The following is an 18983-nucleotide window of genomic DNA, read 5'->3' on the forward strand; positions in this document are numbered from 1 at the left end:
TAGGGGGGTACTGCAGTAACTTCGAACACACAGGGTTCTTTAAATAATTTCGCGTATACATCGAAACGGGGCCGTCGTTGTCAGGCTTTGTTCCCACGTCCTCTGGCTAAGGCACCTAACGCCTAATCACGAAGACACGCTCGGCACCATTCTTACATGAGCGCTGTGACGCGTGCTGTCGCTATCTTGCAAACGCCACACAACTGACTCTACAAACAGCGCCCCACCAGAACCACCGTCGCTCCGATGGTCGCAGTTGATCGAGCGCACCATTTTTCTTTCAGTAGTTCCTCTCACACCTCTGAACTGTCCTTTGTTTGCACGCGGCATTGCTTGGTTACGCATAGCTGGAGCCCGTCGGCAGGCCCGTGCACTTTCCTGTATCGTCCTGTAATCGCAACAACATGGATACCTTAGGGAATGTATAACCTCGGACATGGATGTCTGCGATTATCTTACATTACCATCAAACGCCCGCGGGAGATTGTCAGCGAGACGCGTATCAGATATTCCGGCTGAGCTAAGCCTGGCCTAGCGTCGCCGACTTGAGTTTTTTTTTCGCCTCGCACAAAGGGAGACGTCAAAGTTTGGCGGCTCCTCTTTGCCGAGCGAGTGCTACGGTTGTGACCGGCGAACCGTGCATCGGGGGCCTCCTTCGGGAGCAATGGCCACCGCAACGACTCGACATAAACTCTGAGATTGGCGCCCGTATGCTGTGCGATGTCAGTGCACGTTAGAGATCCCCAGATGGTCCGAGTTATTCAGGAGCCCTCCACCACGGCACCCGTTTCTTCCTTCATTCTTAGTCCCTGCTTTATCCCTTCTCTTACGGTCCGGTTCAGGGTTCCGCGGATATGTGAGACAGATACTGCGCCATTTCCCCCCAAATCCAATTTTTCAGACTGTCGCCTCACAGGTGGGCAGTAAAACACACTCCTTACTCCGAGACTTAACCACGCTAGCACGTGGGAATAAAATGAATTAAACGGATGCATTAACAAATACATAGAGACATAGGTAAAAGCCATAAATGTTGACAAATCGCTACAGTTCTTTATTCGCCGCTTTCTGGTGGCTCAGTCATGCGGATCTCTGAGCTGAAACCACGGACTTGGACAAAATTGGAAATGAATGCTAGGAGCACTCGTCCCATTTTTTCACTTTGTACGGCCGTGACCCCTGTATGCGCCTCTGTATTTTGCGAACTAGACCCTCTCAGCAAATAGCCTCTAGGACAAGTTGGGTTTCGAAGCGGAGTTACCCTCCACTGTAAGAAAAAATCCCGCATAAATACAGGACATGTGGCCGCTAACCTTTTTGCCGCAACATGTGCTGCACCACTCCGTTGTGCACACACCCCGTGGTAAAGTGGTGCGGTGCATTTTGCGGCAACAAGGTTAGCACACACACGCTACGCACCCTGTTATGATGTCAAATGTTCTGTATGCCACGGTGTATGTGCTGTTATTATGTCAACATAACACCAACCATCACAACAATGTATAGCATGCGTGCTGTAACCAAGTTAACATGACAGGATCTGTGTTATATGACTACATATCACGTTCTGTTCTCATGCTCTCCACTGCAAAGATGCTAACATATGCATGTCCCGTAGCATTTATGAGCAGCCCATGTTCATCTTTGAAAGCTGACTGAGCACATGCTGTTTAATGCTTGATGGCACATGATACGCAATATTACACTCCTGTATTTTCTGATCGGAGCCAGGCCCACGTTCAGGTAAGAGGCATGCTATGCATGGTAAATGTGTCATGTCTGTAGCATGCAAACAAATTTTTCTGCACACAGATTACGTATCAAAATGAACACACTTTGAAAGTAAATAGCTTGCGTGTGGTATTTTGCACCTCCTTCAAACACAATCTAGGAAGTGATAAAATTGCATAGAAGTGAATTAGTTTGAAACAGTTTTAATTATGAACACAAAAAGGTACAAAAATAGCAAAAACAAGCTACACATCAAATGATATACATTATGCATGTACTTGAAAATCGAATCTAATTTCCAATATCTAACTTCCGATATCAGAGTTCGTAATCTGAGCTACGCAATAAATCTGAAATGAAAGTTCAAAGTTCACAAACACACTAAATCCGAGACATGCAATCTTGCCACTTTTTTTTTAATTTGTCAAGCTGCTGAAGGGCACTGTGCACTTTTGGGTGGACTGAGGTGATCCTCCGGTTCAACTGCCGGCTCCCTTCCTTTGGGTTCATGCCCACTAGTTGCCTGAAAAGAATAAGACATATTAAGAAGCTAGATCATCCGAATTAAGACGTGCAGAATTATAGGGCGTCTAAATGTAGATCTGCCTTTGCTCTTCGCGCCACTTCTGTGGAAATAAGGGTTCATGTTAACATCATTTACATGGTTATACTAGCTTTTCAAGAAAAACCACGCATCACAAAACATGGAGGAAGAGATGCTGTGATGCCAAGAAAGCAAATGCCTCCAGCATTAGGCAGGCAACAGCAATAGCAATACTGCAGTTACTCACTGCATTCTGATTTAGCATGCTTTACACAGCAAATTTCTGGTGCCAGAGATATGCCTTGTGCGTGCTGTTGCTGCACAGCAGTACAGTGCTGTTGCTGCCTCATGCCTAAGCTTCTAATTTTAAGAAAAAGTTTTGAATTCTGTGAATTCCATATGAAGAATCTGCAATATTCTCCGCGGCCTTACAGCAGCGGCTCGCATGCCATCGCTTCCTTTTGTCACTGCTTCATGGTCCATGCGGCACAGTTCTGTGCTTGTTAGCAATTTTTTTCCTTCCCTACTACTCAAGGCTCTTTCAGTGCCTTCTATTCTTTCTCAGTAGTCTGCACGGTTTCCTTTCCACGTTCCTGGCCACCAAAAAGTTGGCTTACTCTCGCAGCTCAATAGTCTGTTGGGTGAGCTCGCTATGGGTGTAAAAAAGTTAGAAAAAAAATTGCTCTGTATTCATACCTTGGATCCAATATAACGTGAAGTGATTTCTGAAGCATATGATTTTAAGAATAAACTCGTGCTGCATTTGTGCATATATGGCAGTACTGCTTTTGGCAGGTGCCCGTGCTGTAAACCTCATACAAGAATGTGAGTGAGAGCATTGCTGCCAGTGCTACAGGAATTTTCTACACTTAAAAGCGTTTATGAAATAATCACTTTAAGATGTAATGATGCAGTTGTGGTACTTGTCTACAGACCACCAGCAGGGAAAATACCCTGTTTCATTGAATATTTAGACAATTTTAATGGAATTATCCCAAACTGATGGCAAGGCTATTGTTGGAGACATCAATATTGATTTACAAGTGTCCAGCAATGCTCAGAGTGACTTTTTATCAGTGATGATTTGTCGTGGCTTCAGAAATACTATAGCTTGTCCCAAGCTCATGCAAACTTGTACTAGTTTGCATGAGCAGAACGGTAGCAAATATATCAAAACATCAGCTGAACTTTTTTCATTGCCAGGTTGTACCCTTCATGATAAGTCACGTGACAAACAATAGCATTCGTATAGTTACGTCATCGTACTGATTACTGAAGACACAATATCGTCCAAAAAAGATAATGTGGCTGCTAGCCCACCATTGCACAGAAATGCTAAAATCAGCGGGTTTTTTTTTCAAAAACTAGGGATCTTACACATGACTAGCCAATGCAGTTGAGCTCTGATTTTAATACTGAGCCAAATGATTAATGTAGCTTAAGAAAGTTATTAACTGAGCCATAGTCACATAAATGCTAGCCTTCAAGATTTCAGGAAGGCCATGAAGAACTGCCCTAAAGCACGATACACAATAAGCAGACAGGTTGAGCGCACGTGTGTGCATGCCGTCTTTTAGCACAACTCTTGCTGGGTGTGGAGAATAGAAAAAAACAAGCACCTTTCCCAAGACTTACTTTGCAACTACAGCACATTAAATTACAACTCATCTCTCGAGGAGGGCCGGCTCAAGGGCGGTAAGAATATGAAAATAAATATTCTTTCCTAGCTGCCTTGCTAAACTGCAGGCTTACATAAGCCATGCCCAACATGAATTCAAGAACAGCAGATACCAAAATATTGCTTGCATGTTTTCTTTTTTCAAATCATGTATTAGGCATTAGTATATATGAATTACCTTGTAGTATTTCCCTATTGCAGCTAAATTATTTATAATCATATTTTTTCTTGATGCTATTTATACTTCATGAACCGAACAATAGCCTCGACATGTGAGGAGTGAACTGCAGTATAATCACTGATTCCTAGTTATAAATCACTGTACATGTGTTGCACCGTCATAGCAGCTCCATGTTTGAAAACAGTCACTGCGGAAACCTGAGCATTTTTAAATCCACGTGTTACCGCCTGCTCTGACCTGCACTGCAGAAGCTACGCCTTGGACTCAATCATGGCATCTGTGATGTCACATGCAACCCATGTAAGCAGGGAAGCTGGTCTTAGAAAAAAAATTTCCAATCATAGTCACAACTATGAAAATTCCATGGAACGTGTTTCTACGCGGTGATTCCAAATATGCAACTGAATTTTATAGACATCTAGTGCTTGTGCACTTATATGTTAAGTAAGATTTTGGAGAGAAACTAAGAAATTTTGCTGCAGAAAACTTGCTGAAACGCATGCTATTATTTTTGTCTTGACATCAACAAAAGGTAAAATCATCCTGCCTATCATAAAACTTGAGTTATAAGGTTCTTGTGTTGCCATTTTAAAAACAAGAATATGTACACGCTTGCCTTCCCGTTTCTGAAGTGGCAACTTCAAACACCAACAACTTAATTTCTATGATAAGCAAGATGATAATTTTACCCTTATTGCATTCCCTGACATCACTACAAATGAATGGCATGCCTTTTAACAAGTTTCCTCCAGCAAAATTTCTTACAATTTCTCTCCAAAATCTTACGTATTACATAACATAATGAAATTGAATGGCATATTTTCAATTAGCATACAAAAACACAGTGGACAGGGTTTTTACCTTCGGCTTTTTTTTTGCTTTTGGTATATTTTTTGATTTGGTATATTATTGGCCTTTGGTACCTTTGGTATTTTTTTGTCACTTTAATTATTGGAATAAGCCTGTGATACCTATGCTGGGGCACACATTCCCACACATTTACTTTTCCTTTCTTTGCCATGTTCCTTGAACATGAGACACCAACATAAGGAAATGACAGATGTTTGATTCTTACAGAAAAAATCACAACTGTGAAGCATTTCTTTCATTTACGAAAGTCCTGTTATACTTGTTTCAAAGAACAGAAAAGACACCTTGAGGATGATTACAGACAGTTAAGCATCCAGACTGACAGCGAAATGTACCTCCGAACACTTGTGATGAGCTTGAAAATCTAGCTAACGATGACGTTAATCATAAGCAGGGTGCTCAAGTGCAGTTAGGTGAGTGGCTGTTTCCTTATTCTTTTAGTTAATAGAAGAAGCATTCATCGCAAACAAGACACCTATAGAGGGTATAGATTTTTAGTACCGAAGTCAAGGCATTTGCCCATTACACCTTCCTACATAAACTTCAGTTTGTTTTACCAGTCCATTGTCTTTATGCATTTCATCCTGAAAATGGTAGCAAAAATCATGTAATCTGATAGCTAAACATAGAGATGCATATTACAAAAGTACGCACTTCAATATTATACTGAACATTTAGACATTATTATGCAGCTTCAAGAGTTGGCTATCCCGTAGCATTCACACCAGCAGAATATACGTCTCAAGTAGATGATACGAGCCTGAAATTTCATCTTAGATGTAGCACTTCGACTTACGTTATTAAATTGCAATATGGAACGTTATTTCCAATGCACCACATTACTCTTTCAACATAAATGGAAAGCAACGCGTTCTTAAATTTTATTGTGACCTCAAGCACAGCAAATGACAGCTTGGAAAATGCGAAATGAAAATCCTGCACACATTTTCTTTGCAAAAAGTTGATGTAGGGCTACAGAAAAGACTCCGAATAAGGTGCAGCCAACTTGACATTATTCTGTAATTAAACCACATTGCCTGGCAGGTCGTCTTAACACAATGGTGAAACATTGCAATGGCATGCAAACAAAGCAAAGAAAGGGCGTAGCACTCCTGTACATTAGCAAATCAGTGCGTTACATCCACTGGTCTCCACTAAGGGGCTGAATGATGCAAAAGATGCCTGAGCATGAAGTCACTGTAAGTGAATGGGCTTGTGCCAGAAGCCAGCCTTTCACAGTACACTGAATGGGACATCAGCAAAGTTCTGAGGGGTTCCGTTTCGCATCATTCATTACACATTTCGTCTTTCCGTCACTTTTGTCTTTTTTTCACAACAATGCGTGGTTGTTGCACAATCAACTATGCAAGAAGACTAGAAAAGTTTTTGAGAAAGACATTTCAGGAAGAAGGGGCCTTCAGAGTGCAACGGAACAACAAGTAGGAGAGCCGACGACATGACAGCGCTACAGGCAATCTAGAGCCTTGTCTCCTAGGCTCTGTGTTGTCCTGTTGCACTACAAAATACCCGTCTAATAATATGCACCACGAAGCCCAGCATGAAGTTTTGCTTAGTATTCAAGTTCTAATTTGCGTGATACCGCTTATTATGTTGCAGTTACCAGGTTGCAAATGCTGATTTTTATTGTCATGTAGTAAGTGGAAAACTTCCGCAGCTAGCCAACCACTTTGCCAAGTTGTATTCTTTTGAGCGAAGCCGACAGAGGATGTACCTACTACCCAATGTGACGTCAGTGGTGTCCTGGTACAAGAGGGTATCAAGTACTGCTTTGTATTGTAGCAGATAAAGTACTATGCCTGAATGGGCTTTTATTCATGGGGCTTGGTGCAGTTGGCTTAAAGCAGCGCATGTCCTCTACCACTCTCTCCTGTTGGCCATTTCTCTCGCGCTGCACATATCTAAAATGGCACATGCTGCCGTAAATATTCATCGTTCTCACAAGTCGTTCCTTTAGCTCATGACTAGCCCAAAAACTATTTTGCGTGCTTCAGGTAGGTGCCGCTAGATAAACTTGGCTGTGCTATAGGCATGTCCGGTAGTTTAATGAACGCTTAAAGCAATGAACATCTTCATCCACCATCGATGTCAGGAGACATCGGCTGTTTGCAACTTCTAGCGCTGTATATTTGAAGTATTTAAAATCGAGCGGCTGTTCAAAGGACGGGTGCCCTGGTTTCTGTCATGGTTCGCCTATTCTCTGCTATGCGAAAATTCAGTTATAAGATGACCTTAGCCTTATTGTCATTCTACTAGTACTCCATTGCACTCTGAAGAAAACAACGCAGAGTGCTATGCAAGCACCTCTTTACCGCAGCATTTGCATGGATATTTTCCTGGATTTCCCTGAAACTGGAAGGTATGACAAGCGATGCTCATATTTCTCGTGTTCATATTTCTTATTTCTGTGATACAACAGCAGTTGCCACCAGAGAGTGGCATAAAAACTATGTACGAAAGGATGAAAGCTGTGGTTGCATTCACTGAAAAGCACAGCAGCCTTCCGTCTTCTGACACAAGCCATCCAACTTCCAGTGGCTTCACGTATGCTCAGCTCATATGAGAGAATGTGCCATCCAGCCACCTAGTGAAGATTAGTAGTTACTTTCTTTTTTTGTCCGTGTGCCACTGCACTGTTTCACCATAGTGTTAGACCAACTCGCCCATCAGTTCGTGTTATTAAGGTTGTCAAACTATGCACAAAATGCACGTGCACAGTGAATCGGAACAATGTCGAGATGCTGCAGGAGGGATGCCAGGCATATGCAGTTTACATGCTATTTTTTTCCTCACGTCTTACTGAGTATATACTGCAACAGTCATAAAGAGATAGATATGATAAAAACTTGTCTATACACAAGAGAAAAATTTATGTGGTTACCTCTGAATGAATTCCAATGTGGCTTGTACTTCTTGATTGTATTTCATGTTGAGACAAAAGTACGCAGCATACAGGGTCTCCACGGCGGCCAGAAAGCTCAGCCCTTCAAAGCACTTTGCTCCGTCGAGTGTCACAATGCACGTACAATCACAGTCAAAGATGCTTGTGCCTGAAAAGAAAATTATCAACGACTGCATCAAAAACTGAGTTCGGATTAAATATTAGCAATTGTGGAGCAATTCGTTTTTTTTTAATGCTACAGCTCAGAAGAATAATTTTTAGCATGATAATATGAACATGAGGCATACAAATCTTTCTCACATAGCTGGTCATGTCAGCACAGCTCACAAAAAAAATATGACGGCACCTCTATGTAGATGCAAATGCTAGACACTGAAGGTATTTATAAAGCAACGGACAAGAGCAGATGGATGAATGGCAATGCATGCGATATTCTCAAGTTAATATTATAGGCCACAAACCTGAATTTTATAGCTACACTAACAAGGTTCTAGCAGCGGGTTATGCTGCCAGGTACAATCTCAAAGAGAAGACTGTGGCATGCGGATGGTTAATTTAGCTTGCTTGGCATGCCTCATCGAATTCTTGAAGCTGCATTGAGTCTGACATACAGGGTAATTCACAACAACCTCCTTCGTTACCACGCTCTAATTCTTTGTGATCAATGAGGTTTCATACTTCCATGCTTTTTAGAAGGTTATACTCTGCTCAAAGCATTCAGAAAATTATTAAAATCTTACCAAGTACAACCACCATTGGTGTAGGAGGCAGGTCACTAATCAGTTCAGAAACACAGGGTGACGTCTGTGGAGGTAAGAAGCCATTATCATAAGCAGATGAATATAAGGAAACTGCATGTTCAACACAAGGGCACACAGGTAACAAGTGTGCTGAAGAATCACAGGAATAATGAACACCTGGCTAATTGCAGCAGCAGGACTACAAAAAGGAAAGTTCACAGCTTTTTGCACTTCGGTAAACTTTGAGGTGGTGCCCATAAAATTCTACTGGAACAATGACGCATGTTAATTGTTAATTTTTCGTTGCCACTGGCTACAATTTCTGTGAACTCAAATGATGGAGCAAGTGCTCTAGAATTTTACAGAGATATGTGAAAGTTTCATCTACGGTCATAAAGCAGAAATTATGTTAATGCTGAGAGGCTACCAAATATCCATCCCCGCAATAATCTCACCTAAAAAACACTAAATAGGAACTCTGTCTTTTCCTTGAAGAAAATGCACAGCAATGGGAACACCCCACTGAGCAGAGCTTTTGGACGGCCCATGTCCTGCCCTGTCTGTCATAAGGAGCCATTGAAGTGCCTCGTCTCCCTTCAGGGTGTGCCGCAGGAATGCATACAAGACCTCGAGGTCTGCAATTTCTTGATTGACAAATAATCCTTCTAGCTGCGTGTCCGTTAGCCTAAAAAAAAATGATGTTTAGCTGTAAAGCCTTCTTGACATTGCTGAAAACAACCATAACAGTGAGTGAAAGGTAATTTGTGTGCTTGCACAATACATTCACCCTTTTCAACCTAACGATCCAGTGCTGACCAATTTATCAACATCTACAGGGTATGCCCTCTCTTCTTTGTGTCATGCATTACCCCTTCATTTTTTGGCCCTGCCATCTTGGTGCGAAATTGATGGTCATATGCAATGTGTTTCAGGGAAGCCTGCCACTAATTTTTAAAAATCGGCTTTTTGAGTTATGAAGACTTTCTGCGGCAGAATAATACCAGTGTAAGCGGGAAATGCAAACAGGTGAATAAAGTCTGCTAGTAAGTTGGTTAAATAATTTCTGATAATTAAATTCATAACTATCGCAGTCAGGCAACTGGCAGTAATTAAAAATTGTAGCCGGTCATTAGTAAGAGCCATATCAGTGTTTGAATTTCGAAAACACGATTACTCTAGATGCTGTGGCCCAGAAAATTTTAGCTAGATCATGCCAAGATACAAGCACTTTTGAAATGCATGCAGACAAACCAATCCCTCTTGTGCACGTAACTATACATTCGAAATAGCCAAACTTTCCATGTCACAGCGCCAAAGGTAATCGTGTTTCAAAATTCTAAAAATTGACATGGCTCTCAGTAATGACCAGCTAGAAATCTCTAATTGCAACCAGGTGCTAACTGTGACAGTTTTATCAGAACTTAGTTATGCACCTAACTAGTTAACATGCGGGCTTCCCTGAAATATCTGGTATACACTTATATGCATGACCACACTAATACTTCATGCCTACTGCGACATACTATCAACAACAAGAATAAATGGACTGCAAAAATTGTTGATCTTGTACTGCAAGGTAAGGCTCTCAGAAGGCAGCACGACAGACTTACAAAGGCAACTGCACCAGGTGCAGTCATCATCATCATCAGCCTGACTACACCCACTGCAGGGCAAAGGCCTCTCCCATGTCTCTACATTTAACCTTGTCCTTTGTCAACTGTGACCACCGTACCCGGCAAACTTCTCATCCGCCCACCTAACTTTCTGCGCCCCCTGCTATGCTTGTCTTCTCTTGGAATCCACTCCGTTACCCATAGGTGCAGTCTACTCCCGACTATATTAACTACTGTTGCACCGAGTTTCAAATTAAGTAAAATTTTAACCCAATTTTTTAATTTTGTTCACTTTTCAGACATGATAATGAATGCTCACAGCCTGTAATTTATGGATTCCTTATTACTTAAACAGTTATTGCACTAATTGTTGGAAGTTATTCTTTGACATTGCATCTGGTAGTAGAAGTGCCCTAATCCAATACGTGGCTTACCCTGCACATTCGGCATCCAGCATTACTTTAACACACACTCAGCAACAGTTACTTTTCCTGAAACCTCAAACAACACTTCAATTTACTGACATGCAGCTTGCAAATACAGTTGCATACATGCCTTCTAATATGGGCCAGGAAGTGCCGTTGCGTGAACAGCAAGGGCCACTCTTTCTGTACATCACAAGCTCGCTTGCCCTTAGTGTTGATGGTCGCTCGAATTGCTGCATAAGCACGCATCAAGAGTTCTTCTTGCAGAGGAATGTTTTGCTCCTCTAGAGCTTTCAGCAAGAAGCATTTTTTTTTGCTTCCTCACAATCATTGAAGTCTATGGCAGTGACTGGTGGCTGCCATTCTGTGCAGCCATAAGTTGTCCTTGCTGTTGCCCTCTTCAGAGGCCCTCCGCACAATTCCTCAGAAAGGCGCTTACATCCGCGCCTTGCGTTTTCAATTCGGCACTTAATTTTGTAAGCAAGTCCATGAAACGTTTTACCCCCTGAAGAGGTGGACAGTGCGTCACAGAGTGCTGACGAATATTTATGGCCGACACGATTGGCCACTGACCGGATTTGCTTTGCAGTTGGCCTTGAGGCCGCTTTGCACATTGCTGTTGCTATTAGTCTTACTACTTCTTGATATTGACTTCGGTCAAGTGGATTTGGTGCACTCAGGGCTGTTAGAGTTTCATGAGACAGGGAGTTCTATGGAATCGTCAATGACTGAAAAGCTTCCAGTGATGGCTGGGGGGACGACGTTAAAGGCTCCTCTGTAAATTCAAATGAAATCAGACTTGGCAAAGGAGTTGAGTGGCAACAATACCAGTACCTACAGCAGCCGAACAAATTGCAAGATGGAATTTATTGCACAGCATTTAGAATCATTTAAACCTCTGCCCCATATTTTTGATCAAGTCGGATAGTCCAGCGTGATGTATCATCATCATCACCATCAGTCTATGTCCACTGCAGGACAAAAACCTCTTCCATATCCCTCCAATTAACCCTGTCTTGTGCCATCTGCGGCCACTTTAACCCTCAAAACTTTCTAATTTCATCTGCCTTCCTGACTTCGTCTCCTGTTATGCTAGCCCTTGTAGCACTACCCTTTAAGGACTATAGACAACTAATTTTATTACGTGTTTTCTTTTTTCAAATGATGCATCAGACATGGAATACATGGATTACCAGATGGTACTAAACCTACAACAGCTAAATAATTTATAATTGAATTTCTTCTCCCATGCTGTTTCGGCTTCATCGACCAAACGATGACTGTGACATCAAGTTGATGTTTTGGTCACGTGATCAACTAGAAAAGCTAACATAATCAGCAGATATGTAGATTTAATTCACTACGACATTTAATCCAGCTTCTTCCAACCCCTGAAAAGACAAAAATGATTTCTCACTTGACGTCAGAGTCTTCGTTCGGTCAATGAAACCGAAATACATTAGAGAAAAAATTCAGTTATAAATTATTTAGCAGTTGTAGGCAAATACCACCTGTTTCATTCTGTCACCGAATGTTACAGCTATCAGTTTCTTTTCCATAGCTTACTGAATTGCCCTGAATTTAAGTTCACCGAACTTGTTAGCCTCCACACTTCTGCCCCATAGGAGAGTACAGATATGGCTGTTACTTCCCTCAGAAATGCTTGTAAACTGCCATTCATCACCTGAGAGTACCTGCCAAGTGCACTCCACCCCATTCTTATTCTCCTAGTTATTTTACTCTCATAATCCAGGTCTGCAGTCACTAACTGTCCAAAGTAGGTGCATTCCTTACAGCTCCAATCTTAACCACATTTCTGCATATTATTTTTAGATGCACTGCTCTACTTTGCCTGCCTAGGTCATTGACCATGCTTTATGAGAAATGTTGTGGTGGGGAGCTTCAGATGATTTGACCACCTAGGGAACTTTAATGTGTACTGGCATCACACAGTGTACTGGCGGTTTTCTATTTTACCCTTTTTAAATTTGGCTGCAATGGCCAGGAATCAAACCTTTGAACTCGTTGACCTTTGACCACTCACAGAGTTGTGAGTGGCACTCCGTCCCATTATCTTCTCTTGTGTGTGTTTTGGGCGCCTTTAAATAATTACAATGAGCTGCTTTAGCAAGGACATGTGGTTTGCTGTGTCCAACATAGGGGCAGCAGAAGTCAATTATATGAGCAGGATGCAGCTTTGCTTTTTGTAGCTGCCTTTGCTTAATTTACTCTGGCCCTATGTCAAGCAGGTGCAGTCATTTGAAAAAAGCTAATAACAGCAGCCACACCAAAATAATATTGTGATAGTACAAGTTTTGCTTGGCAGAAATTGCTCCAGCTCTCTTTTCAGATTATGACTACACTGGCATTTCTCATTACACTCAACCTGCTTTCCACTCATTTCTGTAGCACTTTCCTTTCTTCGAAATAGAAAAGGATACAATCAAGCTTGGGATGACAGTATGCCAAACTCTAGTGCCTTTCCTTTTTTCACCTTTAATTTTTTCTCTGAGAGACGTCTTGGTCCAGAGAAAAGTATAGCAACTATAGCACTATGTTATAATTTTTCTGGTTTTCTTACACAGCTTGTTCACATGTACAGTCATACACAAAAGCCTGTGTGTTGCAGATTCGTGGCAATAAATGTATTCCTGTGTAGCCAGGCAAAGCACGGCAATGAAAAGTACACACGCATGATGACATAAGAGTGCTCCATTTGCTGGAATGAATAGCCGACTTTCTAGCGAGGTAATGCTATTTTTTTTTCGGCCAATCTGCATCCTGCAAACTTTTGTCAATGACTGTACAACCATCACATCGGAGCTCTGGTGTCATAGTGCAGTAGCAGGGCTCTTAATCAAAACTCACAGATCTTCTCACTCAATATAACTAGGTGTAGTGGCTACAACAATGCAGACAACAATACAATGCATCCTTGGCATGCAGTTTGCTTGCTTCAAGATTTACCAGTCATGAGAAAAAATTTATTAAAGCAGAACTGTTTGTGCACATAGTTTGGTAAATACAGTTAAACCACTACAGTCCACCACTCTAAACAGATGCTGTTGATCACTTGACCCCATCGTTAGCCTAGAATAAACTTGATGCTCAGGCTAATGCTTGCTTCAAGTTATCACATATACTGATAGCAAATCTAAATTACTTCATAATTAACATGCCTGCCGTTTGTGTACATCAGGGTATAATAAGAATGCATATTAGTCAGGTCAGACCCATAGAGCCGCATAACTCTACTGATGCAAAAGGTGCGCATTCTGTGCGATGCTAGTGCCTGTATATTAAAGAATCCCAGATGGTTGAAATTATTTCGGAGCCCTGCACTAAGACATCTCTCTTAGCCCATGTGCAGCTTCGGGATCACAAGCCATACCAGCCTAATGAATGCAAAGCAATGTGTAACAACACACTTCAATGCACACTCGAGAAATGTTATGTTGTCAGCCTCATCTGTGAATCCTCTGAGTACCAGGGCTTGAAATTTACCTTGGCCAGAAGATAGGTGGTGCATGTGCTTATGAATAACGACAGAGTGTTGCATGCACTGAAAGCATCATACCTGCATTGAAACGATCTGAAGTGAAAGCACTGGAGCCAAGTATGAATGTGCAGCCCAAATTGCCACCAAAGTTTTCTTGCATGTACTTAAAGCTTTCCTCATCAACTTCTGTGCTGTCTTCAAGAAATACCTAGAACAAAAAAGGAAATTTTAGAATGTGAATTTTTAAAGCAAGGATCCATACGGTCTAGCAGGCTGGTTAACGATCTCGAGGCTAAAGGGAAGATGTGGATCTTAAAAATGAAAATGTTTATTACAAGATATAACGTAAAGAAATTAGCTGTGGATATGTAATACTTCCTTCTATTTTCGAACATGTAATTAGTTTCAGAACATCTAAATCGGTTTTCATATTATGGAAAAATAACTGAAGCCTAATTACGTAATTTATTACAGGTTGTTCAGACACTTTCCCTCAACCATGCAAAGCTATGCTATTTGTATTGTTATTGAGGTACAACATCATACAGAAATGTTCAATTTTGTTAAAGCATCATAATTACAAAATATAATTAGGTGACATTAAAATTTGATATGTTCGACCGAGCTACAAAAATATAGCATAGCTCCATGGTTCAGTTCTTTCTGATCTCGACAGTGTAAGTTTAATTGAAATTGCACCACAAAAGCATAATGAAAACATCTGTAAGGGTAATCAAGTTGGCAAAAACACGAAGTGGAAAAAACTGCATTTGAGATGCGCATGCCAGGCACTCTAGAGGCCCTTGTAGAGGCCGCAGAAAATGGCAGAATGCAGATATTCCTAGAGAACTTCCCCATACTAAGTAATACTTAAATGTAGGGAAGAGCGGCAGTTTTCAAACAAGAGCAAAATGGTGGCCATTGGATATGCGGTTCTGCCGCATTTTGCCCCGAAATCACCATTTCAGTGTGTTGGTGGCATCAAATATGTCATTTTTAATTTGGTAGCTGGAGGTCAAATAATCATGACAATATAGCACAGACAAGGACGACGAAACAATACGATGGCACAAACGCTGTCTTTCAAGAAGGTTTACTGCAAACCATGTCAAATATATACATTGCGCCCCCCCCCCCAAAAAAAACAATGAACAAGGTATGCCTTACATATTCACACTGGACGCGTTGAAAACAAAACAAAAATTGATTATGGGGCATTTAACCACACGAACTCTTTCTTAGTGAGTGTGAGTGACACAAAAGGTGCGCTACCACAATGATTGTGGTTATTTTAAAATTTTCGTAGCCTTGGTTATCTCAAACATCAACTTTTCTCTGTGTCTGTCTAGCACAATACAGCGCATGAATTCCAGCACACAGCTCTCAGGATCTGGCAAATGATCGTAATCACGACAGTGAATCATCAAATTCTCCCTCACAGCTTTGTTCACATCATAATGGCGCTTTTTTAACCTCTCATTGGCACACCTGCCAGTTTTACCATTGTAAACATAGCCACAATTCAAGGGGATCAAGTACACTATGCCCTCTGTTTCTGAGAATGATAAGAGTTAAACAAGAACAGTACTGAGAGATGCATGTTTAAAACAGTGCAATGCACATATACCTTTAACCAGAACAGCCAGCCATTCCAAACTTGTGATCAAGTTGGACTTTTTTTTTCTGAACTGCACTTTCCGGAACCCAGAGGGTCTCCTTTGTGCAGCATCTGCTCATGTGAGAAGCTGATAAGGTGTCGTGATGTGGCCTTCGTAAGGTAAGACTCTGGTCGCCCGAGGCGATCATATTCGCATTTGTGGATGTCCCCTCGAGCCACCAGATTCCGTCCTCGCACCTCGCAGAGCATGGCTTTTATAAAAACAGCACACCAAAGCATCTCCCAAGTAACAGTGCAGAACACAGACGGGTGCACGAGATGAGAAGGTGACACAACAAGCGCTGACTTGCAATGTTTGTTTTGAGAAATACAGAACTTCATATACCCTTCCATAAAGTCGCCACATGTTCCAAGGACACGTGGCTTGCACACTGTGTGGCACACGCACTCCTGCACAGTCGTGAAAATCAGTGCACGTTTGACAGCTCAAGTTCTTTTTTTGTTAGCAGTAGGGACGGTGTGCTGACGCATTGTTCTCGTAGTCTGAATAATCCTAGCTGCCCCAATAATCTCACAGACCACCTGTTCACTGTGTGTTTTCAGCACTTTGCATCGATGATTGATTGAGGAATTGATTTTGCACCGTTGCATTGAGCACTACAGCATATTTTTGTCTGGATACACAGCACAATGCACTTTTTCGCAACTTTGGAACTTTTTTCCTGAAAGTTATTCAGTTTAATTTTAGTGTAAACAATTTATCCATGTAGTACATGTTTTGGCGAGGCAATGAAAAGTTTTATATAGCTCATAAATGTCGTGTGGACTTTTTAAAAAAAGTTCCGAAATGAAGCATTTTGAGCTAAAAAACAAACTACAAAAAACAAAAACCTTGTGCAGGCATTGTCTTGACACATGATAAAAAATACAACTCATATAAGTTGTCCAAAAAAACTTTGGAGGCCAAAAAGAAAATAAACATTTTATCATGAATTTTGTACGGAGACCTACTTTTGCACTAGTCTGGAAAATTCAAAGGGCTGTCAGATGATGAGAAAAATTTTTTCTCATTCGATATTAAGAGAAATTTCTTTTGTGAGTTCAATAAAAAGACAAATTTTTGGACCAAAATCAAAGAGGGTTATGAGCAAACATTGGTGCGTTTGGCATGAAATGACCCATGTAGTCAGCTGCATAAAATTTAGATGAGCTATATTACATGCACACATCTTTTTTTTTAAACAATGTTACTGCCTCAGGGCATATAAAGGGGGTATGTTTGGGTGGTTTCGCTAGATGCTAAAATAAACTGATGACCACTTGCTTTGAACATGTATAGCAGACCTACTAAAATGACAACTTTGGTCCAATACACAAAATTCAAATGTTATGCTCATTAAATTTTTCTGGTGCTGGCGAGAACGGTGGTAGAAGCCGCGTCAGAACTTGAACATTTATTGTGCCAAACACAAAACAATTGAACACTTGGAAATTCAGAAGTGGAAATATACCAGTATTACAAAAATGGCAACCCTTATCATTCATTTTAATTAATGAAATACAACCAAATTAACCTATTCAGTTCAAATCTGCATTAGCTATTATAATTTACTCAAGTTCTCTCATGGCCCATGCAGAGGCAGTAAGAGAGGGGAGTGAGCGGTTGCAAAGTGATACATAAGAACAATGCTGAACTGCAGGTTTTTCCAGGAAAAATAAATGCACGTATATATTAAAATATTGCAACATCATTATACAGGTTTACGGGGCAAAGGAAATACACATTACACATTGCTATAAAAAATATGTCTTGTACAAAAGATATTAGGGTGAGAAACAAAACAATGCAAGCCGCAGTATCATAATTGGTTCAATATGTTTAGAAACAGGCGCAACAGCAGCAACCAACAACACCACAATGGCAAAACAATGTATAATTAGTATCAAGAACAATAAAAATAATGCTCAAACATGAAAAATCGGCTCAGTGAATTCGGCAGAATATTTCAATTTAATTGTTTCAATTTGCTTGGAGACGAGTATTGCACTTCACTTAATTAATACATTAATTAATTACTGAAATAATGAATTCGATTCAGCTATTGCAGGCACTTAATGACATGTTCAATTCTAAGAGATTCACTTGTCACATGGTTTCACTTGTATATAGATTCACGAAATTATGCAGACAAATAAAAATGCGTACATGTTGTCCTATAGCTGCCTCATCTGTCGAAGACAGGATAAGGAGCGGATTACCTCCCAGGCGCAAAAAAAAAAAAAATGTAATAACGGTATGTATAGCATGTGCCCATCACCTTGTCACTTCAATACGGCGAATCGAAACCATGTGCGCCCGCGCTTCGCATGTATACGGTAACGAGCCACGATACTCGATCATGCTGTATTTCGAGCTGGCCAGGTTTACTGATACGCCGATGCGAGGGCCATTTTGGGGCATGCATATATGTTTTCTTTGCATTTCACGCGACAGTACGCGCTAACTCGTTCGGATGGTTTCTTTTTCCCCTCTCGTTGCAGCTGCCGATCCCTACAGTGAGTTGTTCGCCGCGACAACTGACAGTGCTGTCTTGATAATCGCAGCGCTGATAAAAGCTGAATGTATACATACCTTGAAAACGAGCAGCACTTGCTTTGTCCGGCCAAGAAATGCTGTCTTGTTTGGCACACAGCTGCAGTCGCCGTCAAACGACGTGCTGTTCACGCGCCATTAGTGGCATCAGCAGCCGCGTTTTGTGGCACTCCGCGCTGTGTGCTGCGGCTCCAGGGGTGGTATCACTCCGCAAGACAATCATGTTTCGAAGAATAAAAGACGCTATTTGCGCTTACGAACAGCCTGACAGTGCGTGACGCTTATAATAAGCGTGCAATCGCTCTGTGTAGCGCTGAGCATAATAGCACGAATGTACCAAGTCTTTCGCACTTTAGTTGCACATTTCTGAATTGCGCAGCAGTTCCCGTTTCGAAACCGAAACTACACTTTGGCGATTACGCCGACGTGCGGGACGGGAGCCGTTCAGCTTTTCCCGTAGTTTTACAGAATTTTCTAACAGTGTCCATTTGCAGTCTTCGAGTTCCACAGCGCGCGTGTTCGAGACGCGCCGTGACTGCGTTCCCATAAGGAGCAGTGGTAACGCGGTATC

At 41.4% G+C, this 18983-nt stretch overlaps 1 protein-coding gene across 1 annotated transcript; it reads right to left on the minus strand.

Moving 5' to 3' along the window:
• Positions 1–2112: 2112 nt before the first annotated feature.
• On the minus strand, positions 2113–18764 carry LOC144120706 (uncharacterized). Its single transcript, XM_077653361.1, has 5 exons — positions 18452–18764; positions 14280–14409; positions 8665–8728; positions 7904–8072; positions 2113–2254 (listed from the first exon to the last, which is right to left on the minus strand). The coding sequence occupies exons 2-5, from the start codon at positions 14379–14381 to the stop codon at positions 2113–2115; spliced, it is 477 nt and encodes a 158-aa protein (XP_077509487.1). The 5' UTR covers positions 14382–14409; positions 18452–18764.
• Positions 18765–18983: the final 219 nt, after the last annotated feature.

This window comes from Amblyomma americanum, chromosome 1, assembly GCF_052857255.1.
Source record: "Amblyomma americanum isolate KBUSLIRL-KWMA chromosome 1, ASM5285725v1, whole genome shotgun sequence".
NCBI classification, from domain to species: Eukaryota; Metazoa; Arthropoda; class Arachnida; order Ixodida; family Ixodidae; genus Amblyomma; species Amblyomma americanum.